The 14,778-nt window shown below is 32.2% G+C and overlaps 1 protein-coding gene across 1 annotated transcript; it reads right to left on the bottom strand.

The window, feature by feature from the left end:
* Positions 1-386: 386 nt before the first annotated feature.
* LOC131624810 (geraniol 8-hydroxylase-like) lies at positions 387-2,631 on the bottom strand. Its single transcript, XM_058895724.1, has 3 exons — positions 2,479-2,631; positions 1,437-2,326; positions 387-1,230 (listed from the first exon to the last, which is right to left on the bottom strand). Exons 2-3 carry the CDS (start codon positions 2,322-2,324, stop codon positions 646-648), a joined length of 1,473 nt encoding a protein of 490 aa, XP_058751707.1. The 5' UTR covers positions 2,325-2,326; positions 2,479-2,631; the 3' UTR covers positions 387-645.
* Between the last annotated feature and the right edge of the window lie 12,147 nt (positions 2,632-14,778).

The following is a 14,778-nucleotide window of genomic DNA, read 5'->3' as shown; positions in this document are numbered from 1 at the left end:
GTTGTTGTTGTTGAGATTTAATATTTTATGATTTTATTGATTTTGTCTTGTTGTTGTTATTGTTGTTGTTGATAATGATGATGATAAGGTGAAAGATTTAGAATTTATCAACAAATTTGATATTTTGAATAGTGAAAGGAAAAAATATGTTAAAACAAAAATTATGTAAATAAGATATTTCATCACGTTATTAATTCCAAACGAATGAAAACATTGCGCGCTTTTTTGTTTTTAAAATTTCAAAAATATTATTGTTGGAAATCAAACACATAACCAGTTCCATTTTTCTCTTCCACTGATGATTTAACGAAAATAATTGGCACATATTTCATAACACTTATCTTTACTTTGCCTATCAAACCAAAATAAAATATCTTTTTCAACCGAAATAAAAACATTTATTTATAATAGTGTAGCTAAATATTGAAACAACGAAAACACCTTAACCAAAAAAATACAGACAAACAATAAAATTTTCAGTTTTTAAGCCACCCATTTTACATCCCCATACAAAGGCTTCAAACTCTGGAGAGGCACTTAAGCCGACACAAACAACAAACTGAATTATTTAGAGAAAAATAAAGAAAGATAAATGCACCCCTTAAATTAGAGGTGTTACACAATGAGATTACTTTCCTCAAATACTTAATACACTTTGTTTAGTGCAACTGGAATAGCTCTTAGAGATTTGTCCAAGTCCATGTCCTTAAACTCCATATTGTTTTCAAGTTTCCAGTCAAATGAGTTGATCAATGATCCCAACATCAAATGCAACATCCTCACTGCCAATGGTGATCCTGGACATATGCGTCTTCCACTACCAAATGGTGTAAGCTTAAAGTGTTGTCCTTTCACATCTATTTCTGATCCTATAAACCTCTCTGGTGAAAACAAATGAGCATCTTCCCATATGTCTGTTCTACCAATAGCCCATTCATTTATCAAGACTTGAGCACCCTTTGGAATTGTGTATCCTGATATTTCCACATCTACCCTTGCTTTTCGAGGGAGCAACATTGGAGCTGGAGGGTGTAAACGTAAACTCTCTTTTACCACTGCTTGTAAGTACGGAAGCCTATCCATGTCTGATTCATCAACTGGATTTCCTATTCCAATATTCTCCTCAAGTTCCTTTTTGGCTTTTGACATAATCTCTGGATTGTGTACTAGTTCACATAGTGCTCTTTCTAATCCATATGCTGTTGTATCTGTTCCTGCCACAAGCAAATCCTGGTAAAAGTACAACAGTCACATGTTAAGTAAATCGTCACAGCCGTTTTTAAGAGTGTGCACGACATTGTCCAAAATTTGCCACGGTTAAACTGTGTCTAACTTGCACAGGTCCTCCAAAAATTTAAGACAATCATATAAATCACTAGTGCATGATTATATAAAAGTAGAAGATAAAAGGGTGAAAGAGAAATGAAAATACATACTAGTAATAGATGTTTAATCTGCTTTTTGTCCATTTTCTGAGTATCTTCTTTGGAAATGTCCAACAAGGCGTCTAACATGTCATTGTTTGAGACATAATGTTCACTTTCTCTTAACTTCATTCGCTTGTCAATTATGATATCTAAGGCAAAAAAGACCTTTGAAACATAATTATAAGTGAGTCTTTTAATGCCCTGTGGGTCAAGAATCTTCAACACAGGGAAATGATCAGAGATGTTTGGTGTTCCAATAGCTTTCAGGAGAGTGGAAACTATATCCTTATGCTCATCATCCAAAGACTCAACAAAATCTTGTGACACAAAAGAGTATGACAAAAAATTAATGCAAGCTTTGAAAGCAGCTCTTCCAATATCAACAGCTTCACCAGTTAAGCTGCTTTTATGCATATCATTGATGAGATCTTTGAGTTTCACACGTCTTAGTTCTTGACTTGCGTTAAGAGTTTTGGTAGAGAATAGATTATTATGACATACTTTCCTAAGGTGTTGCCAAAGAGGTGAAAATGGGAGGAAAACTAGGCTAAGATTTTCGTGGTTGTAAATTGTAGTGTTATGAGGAACAGATCTATCAGTGAACAAAGAATCATGAGTATGGAGAATTTCTTTGGCCATATCAGATGAGGAGATTATTATAGTGGTTTCAGTCCATAGGTTTATACGCATAACAGGACCATAAAACTTAGCAAATTTTGCAAGTGTTTGTTGTGGTTTGTTGTACAATCCAACAACATTTGATATGATAGTGAAAAAGGAAGGTCCAGGTGGAAGCTTGTAGTTTGAATTTTTGCTTCTTGCATGAAGTGAACCAAGAAAGTATGTGACAATGCATGTCAACGAAAAGAGCAGTGCACTAGTACTCACATAATCCATCTCTGAGATACACAAAGGCAAGCAAAAAATGTGTTAGAAATAAGGGGACAAGACATTTTCATGGATTGCAGTAATTAGTAGGTAATGCATGATATTGAATATGAATATGACGATGAGAGTAAGACTTTTCACAAAAATTTAAACGTAAACTTACCTTTCTGAAATACGAGAAATCAATGAAGATAGATACAAAACTCCCAAAAGGACTTATTGCTCTTTGCTTACAACCCATCTAGTTACCATATTATATAGGATGGGAAGAATGAGATAAGGTTCTTTGTACAACCGGTTTTTTAATCACACAATATATATATTTTTAAAACCAAAACTACATTATAAAGAAAATAGAATAATTACATATTACAACCAAACAAAAGAAAAAAGTAAAAAGAAAAAAAATACTACCTAAGGAATGTAGAAAAAAAATCAAGATCTCGTTATTATTCTTGGTATTCTCTTTTGTTATGGATGAGTCTTTAGATTGTGAAAGAAGAAGAAGCTGAGAAGAAATTCTGCAAAAAAAATTGGGTCCAATTTAGAATTTGAATCTCCCATGTTAGGTAAGTTTTTACCTTCTTAGTAATTAACTATCCATTACTTAAGTGCACCCAACTTATCTTGTCCAGTAACCGCCTGATTAATAATTTGTTTTCTAAATGGGATAGACAGTTTTTGAGAAACGATTTGAGATGAATTGTGGAATAATCCAATTACCTCCTTTTATTTTGTTTAAAACTTTTAGTATTGAGCATATTTATTGTTGGACAAGTAACTATAAATAAAAGAGGTAGGGGTGAGGGAGGGGATGAATTGTGTAGATTGAAATGATGTACAAATATAAAAATTATGATTTATAAAAATATTTAAATTAATTTTACAAATTAAATAGAGAATATGCAGCATAAGAGACATGTCATTGGTTACAAAATCCCACATTTAAAAATTCTTAGTTTCAATAAAAAATTCCGTTCTAGTTTTCAATAGGTCAAAACTTTGACCATTAAATAGTGGAGACGTATTTATAAAAAGTCTCTTGTTAGAATAAACGAAGTATTTGTGCGAGAAACGACTGATAAGATTAAGATGATTTAAGAGAGGATTAAAGCTTTTCAGAGTCGTCAAAAAAATTATTATGATAAGAGAATAAAAGCAAATGAGTTTCAAGTGGACGACCATGTGTTTCTGAGAGTTACTCCGATAATTGGTGTCGGTAGAGCTTTGAAGTCGAAGAAGCTTACACCGTATTTTATTGATCCGTATCAGATTTTAGAGAAGATCGGTGAGGTGACGTATAAGATTGCTTTACCATCGTCACTTGCGAATCTTCATGATGTGTTTCATGTGTCTCAATTGAGAAGATACATTCTAGATCCTTTGCATGTGATTCAAATGGATGATTTACAAGTGAGAGATAACTTGACTGTTGAAGCACTACCCATGCGGATAAAAGGTCGGGAAATGAAACGATTGCGAGGTAAGGACATTACCTTAGTGAAGGTATTGTGGGGTGGACCAGCTGGTGAAAGCTTGACTTGGGAACACGAGGATCAGATGAGAGAGTCTTATCCGTTTTTGTTTCCGTTAGGTAATTTTCGAGGGCAATTTTTTTTCAAGTGGGGGAGAGTTGTAACACCCCAAAAATCTAGATTAATTATTTAATTAGTTAGCGTGAATATGTGAGTCCTTATAAAGTATTTGATGTTTTGATGATGATATGTGATGTTTTGGTGATTTATGAGATGTTCATGTGTGTTATGAGGATTATTGAGAATCAAGAGCATTTTAGAATAATTAGTTGGGATTATTTTAATTAGTAAAATAGAATAATATTGGTGTTAGATATGATAAGGGAAAGATAATCAATTCAAGGGGTTAAGTGAGGACAAAAATAGGAAAGCCATATTAGGGGTCCAAGGGTTAAAAAAAGAAAAGTGTATGTTAGAGTTCATTCGGTGCAATCGTGAGATTTTTGGAAGAACCCTGTGAAGAAAAGCTAGGGCACAGAGAAGAACTCAAAGAGGAATTTGTAGAACGCGAAGAAGAATCGAAAGCTAGCAATAATCTTAGATAAGGGGAGTTTATCATTGTGATTATAATTGATTTAGGACTTAGATAGTTGTAGGTTTTGTTGGGGTTTTGTTTTGATGATGACACTATGGTGTTTTGGTGAAATAGATGAAAATGTAATTGTAGTTTGTGACCTCTTGGGTGCATATGAAGTTTAACATTAGGTGTTGGTGTTATGTGATGAAAACCTATGAAATTATGATGATTTGGGGTCGGTTCTGTGATGGATTTAAGTAGAATAGGGTCTGATTTTGTGTAGGAAATTGCACAGATTCGCTGCGTGAATCGTCCCGCTCGTAGAGTTAACAAGCTTGCCCAAGACGTGCCGCGCGAAAGAGAAGGCGAGTGGAGGAAGAGGCTACTGACTTGATACGCTGGACGAACCATCCCATTCACCAGGAGAATAGAGCCAGAATCAGAATTTTTTTAAAGGCGGTAACTTGATTTTCTGGACTCCCTTTGACGCGTTGTTCGAAGCGTTAGAAAGCTAACACAAAGAAATATACCCCAGTAGTATAAAATGAATAATAGGATGTAGTTTCTAGAGATTGCGCTAAGATGAAATGATGAACTACATAGGGATAACATAGTAAGTATGTTCTTTGTTATGAATTGAAGTAACCATGCTTTGTTATAACTTGATGTGTATTTTCCCTATGATGATATGATGTTGTTGTTGTGATGATGTGTGTAATATGATGCATGCGATAATGTATAATGAATATGATGAATGACGATGCGTTTTGACTAGCAGAGGTCGTAGTTTTATGTGTTGTACGCATTATGCATTCATAGCATTTTGTAGGACGATAGTCCAGTGATGTTTTGCATGATAATGAATCCAATGAATTTTTGTAGGACGTTTTGGTCTAGTGATGACCTTAATCCCATAGTGTGGATTAAGTGCAAGTCGTGACGTGCTCCGATTCAAAGTGGGAATCGATCCTATTGGTGATGATCTTTGGAGATGCTGATGACTAAGTCATCAATGATTTTTTGGTACCACATGCATGAGTCTAGCGAAGTTGTATTTCATTATTTGTGGCATTGTACAATAATTGAATTAAGTGATGTGTCTGATTTTATTCTTAAATTGTGATGTTTTGACGTGAAGAACTATTGCTTACTGTTATGCTCTAGATGTATTATATGATGTTATTCTTGTTGGTCTTTCCTATGCTATAACTGCTATATCTACTTCTTATGTCTTTTATAATGATTGTGATTTACTCATCCTTTCTGCTTGAAAATGTTGCCTCGAAACGTGGGTAACTTGCAGGTGATCGATTAGTGCAGGAAGCTTAAAGGATAGCTTCAGCGTGTGTTTATTTGATTTCCGTAATATTAAAAGGAGTCTTGCTCTGATATGTAACACCTTCCAATTGATATGATGTCCCTCCACCATAGTGAATCCTTTGTGCCCTCCCTTTGTTCTTCTACATCAAGCATTTTCACTTTCAAATTCTCATATCTATGTTGCAAGATTCCACTCCATGTAGTTTCTTTACCTATTAGTAGCCTCCATTTCCATTTTCACATTAAGAATTTGGTAAACACTTCTACATTTTTATCCCTAGACCACCATTATTTATAGATTTGCAAACATCACTGCAGGTCACCCAAGTAATCCCTTTATTTTCTACACAACCATTTCACAAGAATTCTCTCTAAACTTTTGTTATTTCCCGCAATGCATTCCTTGGTGCTTTTAAGAAGTACAATAGGTAAATATGAATGTTTCTCATGACATAATTCAATAATGCAACCCTTACACCAATTGACAAAAATAGCCTCTTCAATGTTGAGAGTCTCCTTCTCAGATTGTCTACAATTAGCCTCCATGTGGAAGTTCTTCTATGACTTGATCCCATAGGTATACTAAGAAACCTAAAAGGAATTGAGTCATGCAACTTGCTAAGAAATGAGAAACATACTACATATAGTGTTCACTGATATTTATACTATACAATTTGCTTTTGTAGAAATCCACACTCAGTCCATATAATATTTCAAAGCTTCTCATTATTTCCTTGATGCTCTAAAGGTTCTACCATGAGACTTCTCCTACTATTATAATGTCATTTGAAAATTGAAACATATGATACTCCATTTGATTGTTTACTTTGAATCCCTTGAATTCTCATATGCTTATTGTTTTGTCCATTATACTTGTCAATCCTCATGCTACAATTGATAAAAGGAAAGGTGATGGTTACTCAACCTTAAACTTTACTTACTTTATAGTCCTTAGTTCGACTTCCATTGACTAATACATGCATGTTACTGTTAAATATACAAGCCTCTATCCATAATCTCCAAAACATATTCTTATTAACATGTATCTTAAGTAATTCCAATTAACATTGTCATATGATTTCCAAAAGTTTACCTTCAACATAAGACATAGTTTCTTATCCCCCTGGGCTAGATTAATGATTTCATTTACCAACACTACTCCATAAAGAATTTTCCTCCTTAGTACAAATGCAATCTATCACCTTTTTGATCCTGGATGCTAGTATCTTAGTAATTATTTTGCACAAGCTTCCCATAAAAAATGAAGGGAAATCGCGATATAAATGCAGCGGATAACACAAATTTTCTCTTTAGAGATCCTTAGGAATGAGCATGGTCAATGATAAAAACGGTTACCTCTTCTAGAGATTAAAACCTCTGATGCAGAATCGAAAGAGTGATCACGAGCATTGATGAAGAACAACACCTCTACTTAGTCCACACGAACATAATGCCTTCAACCTCTATGCTAGCTTCAACGAATGAAGGCTTTGAGTGAGAGAGAAAAGAGAAAATTACGGCGAGGGTTTCACAAAAAAAAATTCAACAAAATCAAAACGCTTATGCACATGGGTTATATTTATAGAACCACTTGTGTGGACTGCAAGCTAAAATGCCAAACTCAAGTGCACCATATAATAATAATAATAATAATAATATATATAACTATTATTATAATAAACATATTTTACTATTATTATATTTAATAACTATTATTATAATAACAATAATATTAACTATTATTATTGTTATAACATATGATGTTCCGAATTTCACTTAAATACACCGTACTTTACAGTGTTACATAATTCTCTCAAGTACATCGTATCTTACAATATTCCTTATTTATTCTATGTCTCATTAATTTGTACTTATGTGTGTGACCCTGTAGGTTCTCGCGACGTTTACAATTATATTAAATCTTACATTTAATATAATAAATAGTGAGCGGTATCTAGTAACACATCACTTTTACCCAAGTCACGAAAATGTCATGTGATATGACAAAACCTTTTCGTGATAATATTATTATGTATAATTACTCTTTTGCCCTTATGTCTATATTGAACACAAGGCATAAGTTGTGTCACCCTTGTCCGTTTCAATATTGGACCCTTAAACATTTATCCTGTTATGCAGGATGGGAAAATTCCATCTAGGTCACTAATATACCTAAGCATGCTTTGTGGAGTACCCATCAATTGTTTTTATGGTAATCCAGTTACGGACAACATTATATCAGCAATAAAGTACTCAACTCTACATCTAGGGTCCATAGTGGTTTTAGGTCGAAGGATGGTATACACCATTATCACCATGAGAATAACTTATAACACTTTGAATAACATTTTATATAGTGCTCTCATAACGGGTCAATCCAGTATAAATATTACTCATAATATTCATACATATGTCAAGACTCGATAACTCCTTATCCATGATCCATGAGTTGTGATCATCAATCTATCTACATAATTGTCTCAATGCTTTAATGTTATCCCACTTCACAATAAAGCTCGACTACGAATACTTTAAGAATAACGTCCTTATGTTTAATGATTCTCATGATTAAGTCACACTTAACATTTCATTAAATGGACTATCTATTCTAGGAACTTTATTATTTTGGAAAAATAAACATAATAAAGAAATGCCTTTTATTGTTAATAAATAATCTGATACAAGTATCAAAAGTATTGACCTCTAGGGCTTACACCAACAAAAAATTGGTTTGTATTCTTTCAACTCTTGTGGGTTGTCATGTGATAACGCATATTTTGTGTGCTATTATAAACCTTAACACTTGAATTTATCTTTTTAATTTAGTTAATTACTAGTTTAATTTAATGCATTTTGTTGTTTTTGTGTAGATTATAAAGGCTACAATAGGTGCTCTTAATTGTTACTCCCTCCGGTCTTATATATAAACAACTTTACAAAAAAGCTCACTCTTTAAGAAAAATAATTAAATGCATTTTTGTCTTATACTTTTTCTAATTTTACCCTTACTTTTTTCTTTGGAAATTATTAAAACATAGGAATGTGAAAAAAAGTAAGGGTATATTTGGAAAAATGACATAAAATGTAATCATTATATGTGTTTTTTTGCTTATATTTAAGACCATTGTTTTTTTGTTGTTGCTTACATTCGAGACCGGAGTGAGTAGTTTTGTGCATTTATTACTTGTGTAGAGATAACTCCTGATAAGTCTTGGTACCAATGTTTTAAAAATCGAACCGGAGAAAGAACCGTTAAAACATACGGGTCATGGTTCAATCGGTTCAACCGGTTCAATCGTGGTTGAACCGTATATTAAATTTAAACTAAAAAATAAATAAATATATTATTAAATATCCTAATAAGTTAATTTATATCATAATTTGTAAAATAAAATTCTCAAATAAATACGATAATAATAAACAAGCTTACAAAATAAGAAGAATGTAGTGTAAGACCCAATAACAAATCATAAAATTAGTTAAGAACCAATATTACATTATTTCTTCTCTTTCTACTTACATTTACACGTGTCTTTCAATTTTATTCTTTATTTTTCATCTATACAATTTTAAGTATTTGCTATAATTAATTTTTTAGATTCAAACAAAGAAATAAAATGAAGTAAAACATAAAAAAATTATTTTTGATTTTTTGAACCGTCTGGTTCACCAAAACCGGTCCCGATTTTACAGTTTTTTTGCGCTTGAAGTAATTTTATCCCAATTTTATAAACCTAACCATTTATTGGTCTAAACCGAACCGGATTAGACAACGGTTCAAGGTTCAATCGAGAGGTTCAATCCGGGTTTTAAAACATTGCTTGGTATAATAGTTCTTGAACATCACTTTAACCCCAAATGAAAGTATAAATGTGGATACAATGGAAGTCATAAAGAGTATACATTCATAAAGAGTATACATTCTGTAGTATGGAGTGCATTTGAATCAAATAGAAAAGAGATAAGAACAAGACTCTAGAGGACAAAATTTTGCACCACAGTACACCCACAACAGCGCCCAGCTTGTTTGCCTTCTGCAAAGGACGAATGCAAAACATCACCGCTTGAATACATGACTTTGCGTTGGTACAAAAATGAAAATTTGGAGGGAAATCTGTTGATTCCTTTGGCCTAAAATTCACAAATATCCACAAGTCCATGATCCAAGACAACACAAAATCCTATATGGAAGTGACTATAAAAGGACCTCTTGGAGGAAATGCAAGGAGGTTTAGTAATTCAGAGAACAAAACACTTAGTGAATATAAGTGAAGAAAGTGAGCTGAAGAAGGTGGAAAGTTTCTTCTTCTCATTATCTCAAGTATATGCTACCAGTATTAAGTGTGACAGAGGTCGTCTCTTGATGATTAAAGATTGCAAGAAGACAAATAAGTTACTATTAGGTTTTCATTATGTGTTTAAGAATGTTTAGCTTAAGATCCAGTATTGATGTATGTACTAAGCTCACCATGAGCTAAACCCTTTTATGTTGAGCAATGTGAAGTTAATATGAAATATTCGTTTGTGTAAAATGATGTGTTGTTAATATTTTGTTTGATCATGTGCTAAATTATCATAAACCTGTTTCTTTGAATGATCAACTTAGAAAAATATACAAGTTTGTTGTGAGAGATCCATCAACAAGTGAACTTCATGATAAAAGTGATTGAAAGTAGTAGGAAAGAAATATTCACTAGATTAGCCACAATGACCTTAAAAACCAAAGCCATGAAGACATTACTTGCATGTTGCAGATGTAACACCCTAAACCCTAAACATGTTATTTATAAATAACACGCAAAATAAAAGAATACAAAGGGTGCGGTAACATCTTGATATTTTAAATAAATTATAAATGTTTTTTAAAATATTTTTTAAATTTATTTTTTAAATTTATGTGTAAGAATTCTAAAGAAAATTGTAACATTAGCAATAATTATTACTATTATAATAACCAAATAGTTATTTATGAAAAGATTACATGTACCTTATTTAATTTGTTTTCTGTGTGACATTATATTTTTGTTAATTTATTTGATTAAAAATGAGAAAATCTTACTAGCTATACTTGTTTGTGCACGTATAATGAAGACTAATTGGAGTGAGTTAAAGTTAGTGGTTCTTTTCATAGGCCATATGTATTTATTTATTTTTAGAAAGGAAGATTGGAGCGTTTCGAATATCGTTTGGAACATTAAAGCTTTGCTTTGGAGGTGGTCTTTTATTAGAAATATTACACAAACCAATTGTAATTTTTACGAATTTTGTAAAAACCCTTTATTTTATATCTCTTAAATTTCATTTGGTGTGTAATTTTCCTTTTTCCGAGCCTTTTCTCAGATCTTTTATAACCGAGTTTGAGAACTTTTGTTCTCCTTTAATGAAGCTTGCTTAAAAAAAACACTCTATATATATTGTCATTTTGGCATGAAAAATCAGATTTAATTCCCTTTATATAAATATAAAATCATGTGGCATTACATAGCCCAAACTATCTCCTAATAAAATGGAACTACCTAGTTCACACTCTCCTAATTAAATTAAAATTATTGGGTATATTTCTATTCTCTCAACCGTTCTTGATTTTTTTATAGTATTCCCTTCTTCTTCTTCTTTATTCGTTCCTTCTTCATTCTGCCAGTTTTTTATCCCTTGCCTATGTCAAAGCAATAACAAACAAATAAACAAAATTAGGAGTGTTGCTAGAAAGTAAAACACCCAAGGTAAATCTCTTCCCCGTACAATTTAGAACTAGATATTGAATTTAGAATCTGTAGAATATTTGTATTCTTATCAAATGCTATAATTGTTAGAAAATTAATTTAAACCAAATGGAATCGATATTATAATCGTGTACGAAACATTTTTCTTATAGTATTTCAAGCACTCCCAAATTGTCCTGGAGTTTCTATGCAGGAACACCCAAGATAATTCAGCCTTCTCGAGTTTGCGCAAGACCGGCGAAAACTCGAATGTAGCGAAGAGTGCTCTGGAATTATTCTAGAGGATTTACATTTTTTTATTATATGTTTTTCTGAATTCATAATGAATTATTTATAGGCCATATTGGTATTGTTTCACAAGGTAGCGACCCTTGGTGAAACAATCTCTTTTACCAAAAGTCACAATGATTGGCCTACAACAACACATTGGAAGAGTTGCATGGTTTCATTCTACAACACTTCATGAAGTGTTGCAATTTTTCAAATCCACTTCTCTTGTCATTTTGGAACAACTATTATATTATTAATTATTATTAATAATTACAACAATCCCCCACTTGTTCTAATAATGACAAGTCCAATTCCAGAATATAGAAAGCAAAAAAGTGTTAATACAGTTAGGTATCTTTCGATTTGAACTTAACCTTAGTAAAGATAACGTAGAGTCTAATCGGAACGTTAGGTAGCTATGCTTTGAACCGTTATCCCATGTGATCAGACTGGTGTTACTATACACACACTCTTTAAAGGTTCTTCGCCTACATATCTCGCCTAGCACTATTTATGGCCATTGCTTTTCTTGTTCTTCATGAATTTTTTCATGAGAGGAACTCCAACTCTCACTTTAAGACGACACCATCTTGAAATTCATATAGGTGAAGTTCAGTTTGTATCTATTTCTTGAGATACATATCCTCTTCGATATAGAACTTCATTAAGAGTTTCTAAAAAACTCAACCCTCAATTATGTAATAGTCAACATTGTCACAAAATGTTGCACCAACTTCCAAATCAACGACTTGTTGTTACCCATTAAATCTTAGGTTAAGATGTATTAACTTCAGATTAGGTTGCTATCATTTTCGGAACACTTATTCAAGGAGTTTCAACCTCATACCTCTCGAGATTGTTTTTACTAGGTCTCTGGCCAGTGGCTTAGTAAATGAATTTCCCAAATTATAGATCGATCGTATACACGCGAGTAAATGATTACATCTTTAATCAATTTTCTCATGAATGTCTAAGGCCTCAGTGCCCAGACTTTCCATTTTACACTTATCTGAATTCTCTTGCTAAATTGGCTTGACTAACACATTGTGTTAACACCTTTGAAACATTGTATTTAGCCAATGAAAATTTCGATAGAAGGTCCATCAACCATATAACTTCTTTGACTATTGGAAGCGTGATCCACACACCATGGCTCCATGGTCAAGAGAGTGATGCATGTTTGTTTCTTGCTCTTCCAAGAAATCTCACATCCAACTAGTGTAAATATTCACTCAGTTGTAAATTTATGATCTCCAACACTCGATATCCAACTCATATTGATATATCCTTCTAATATGATAGGAAACCTACCATGATGGAGGTCAAGATTTTGGTTTCTTTAAAAGATAATAAAAAAATCCTTGTGATGGCCTTCCAATAATCACTATTTGGATTTCTAGTAAATCTACTCATTTACTAATTGGAACTACTATATTGCATATATACATTGCATTAAAAAACTAATTTCACTTGTGTATTCTAATATAGCCATAACTCTTCCATCATCATTTTAACACTAAGATCAAATTGAATATTCACTTTTTGAAACGTGACCGTTTGAACTTATCAAGAACTTTCTCAACAAAATGTATTTGACTAAGTTCATAACCCCCACTATTTTCGCATTACTTTGATCCCCAAAAAAGTGTCAACTAGTCCAAGATCTTTCATCTTGAATGTGGAAGTTTTCTCAATATAGTGTGTTTGACTATGTTTTAAACCCTCACTCTTTTGCTTTACTTTGAACGAAAAGAATGTCCACTATTTCAAGATTTTTCATCTTGAATGTGGAAGTTAGAAACCTCTTTGTTTCTAAGATTTCATTCATCTCGTTCATAATAATCAACATATAATCAACATAGAGACAAAGGAATATCACAATGTTCTTACACAACTTTTGTGTACAAACACTTATCACAAGAATTAGATGAGGAAGGTTTTTAGATAATCATGCATGATGATGCAAGAAGGTTTTTAGATGAAGTGAGAGATAAAATTATGAGCAATTTAAAGTAGTGTAGTATAAAATGCAATGAGTACCTTAGTTAAGTTCTCTTGTCTCAAATATTCACTAGAATTTCTTTGTTCAACCTTCTTGATCAACTTCATCATTAATGTGCATGACACTTTTGATCCTTTTCCTTCTTTGATAGCCTTTGTCTTCATCAAAACTAGATATAAGATATTCTTCACAAACTCCCCCTTTTTGATGATGACAAACTCTTTGAATTCTTGTTTTGATAAGAATTAAAAGTCTCTCCCTAAGTTGTGTGTCTCCCTTTTAATTCGAGAATCTTGTAATGATATAATCAAACTTTTGATTTTGTTTCAATAATCTGCGAAGAACCTTCCTCACGAGGTTCTTCGAATTCCTTATCCTTCTTGATAAGGTTTTCAAAATTCCATATTTCAGGATTCAATAGTTATATAAGACTCCAAATCCAGAGTTCTATGTAAGTCATAATCTATCTTTAGATGATCTATGTGTTTTATAATAATAAATTTCATTGAACACAAACATTATTCACATAGATCCCCAAATTAATTATATTTCTCATACATTCCAATCCATAGAACATGCCATAATTCGTCGAATTTCTATGTTTATCATACAGAAAACTCACTTTTAATTATAGATTCAAATCTTGAATTGAATTTCATGCATGATGAGGATCATAAACTAAATAGATATATCTATCACATGATATTTACAATCACACGTATATCAATATATAAATTTTATTGTTCATGCTTTACTATCATATATTGCTTCTGTGTATGTGTTAGCAAAATAGTAACATAACATAGATATAATTATAAATAAAATAAAACTTGAAAGAAACATGTTACGTCATCATGCTACTACCAAATACAAGTTAATTAGAAATCGGTTTTTTTAATAAGCAATTGAATATAAGAAATCGCACTAGGGGTGCAACCCTTACAACGAGAACACACTAGTTAGTGATGTTACAAAGCAATGGTAGTTTATACCAATCGTAAAAATCTATCCTACTCAAAGGTTCCCTCCTATTAATCCATCTCTAAGAAAAATACATAATATTTGATATCACCTCATCATGACTAAAAAAGCCGCT

Source organism: Vicia villosa, unplaced genomic scaffold (assembly GCF_029867415.1).
Source record: "Vicia villosa cultivar HV-30 ecotype Madison, WI unplaced genomic scaffold, Vvil1.0 ctg.000163F_1_1, whole genome shotgun sequence".
NCBI classification, from domain to species: domain Eukaryota; kingdom Viridiplantae; phylum Streptophyta; class Magnoliopsida; order Fabales; family Fabaceae; genus Vicia; species Vicia villosa.
This window is presented reverse-complemented; position numbering and strand designations above follow the sequence as displayed.

Bases quoted from the DNA above. Each gene is read 5' to 3' on its own strand.
- LOC131624810 (XM_058895724.1), bottom strand. From the start codon at position 2,324: ATGGATTATGTGAGTACTAGTGCACTGCTCTTTTCGTTGACATGCATT. The intron at 1,231-1,436 runs GTATGTATTTTC...TACTTTTACCAG, and splicing joins AGATTAAACATCTATTACTA to GATTTGCTTGTGGCAGGAAC.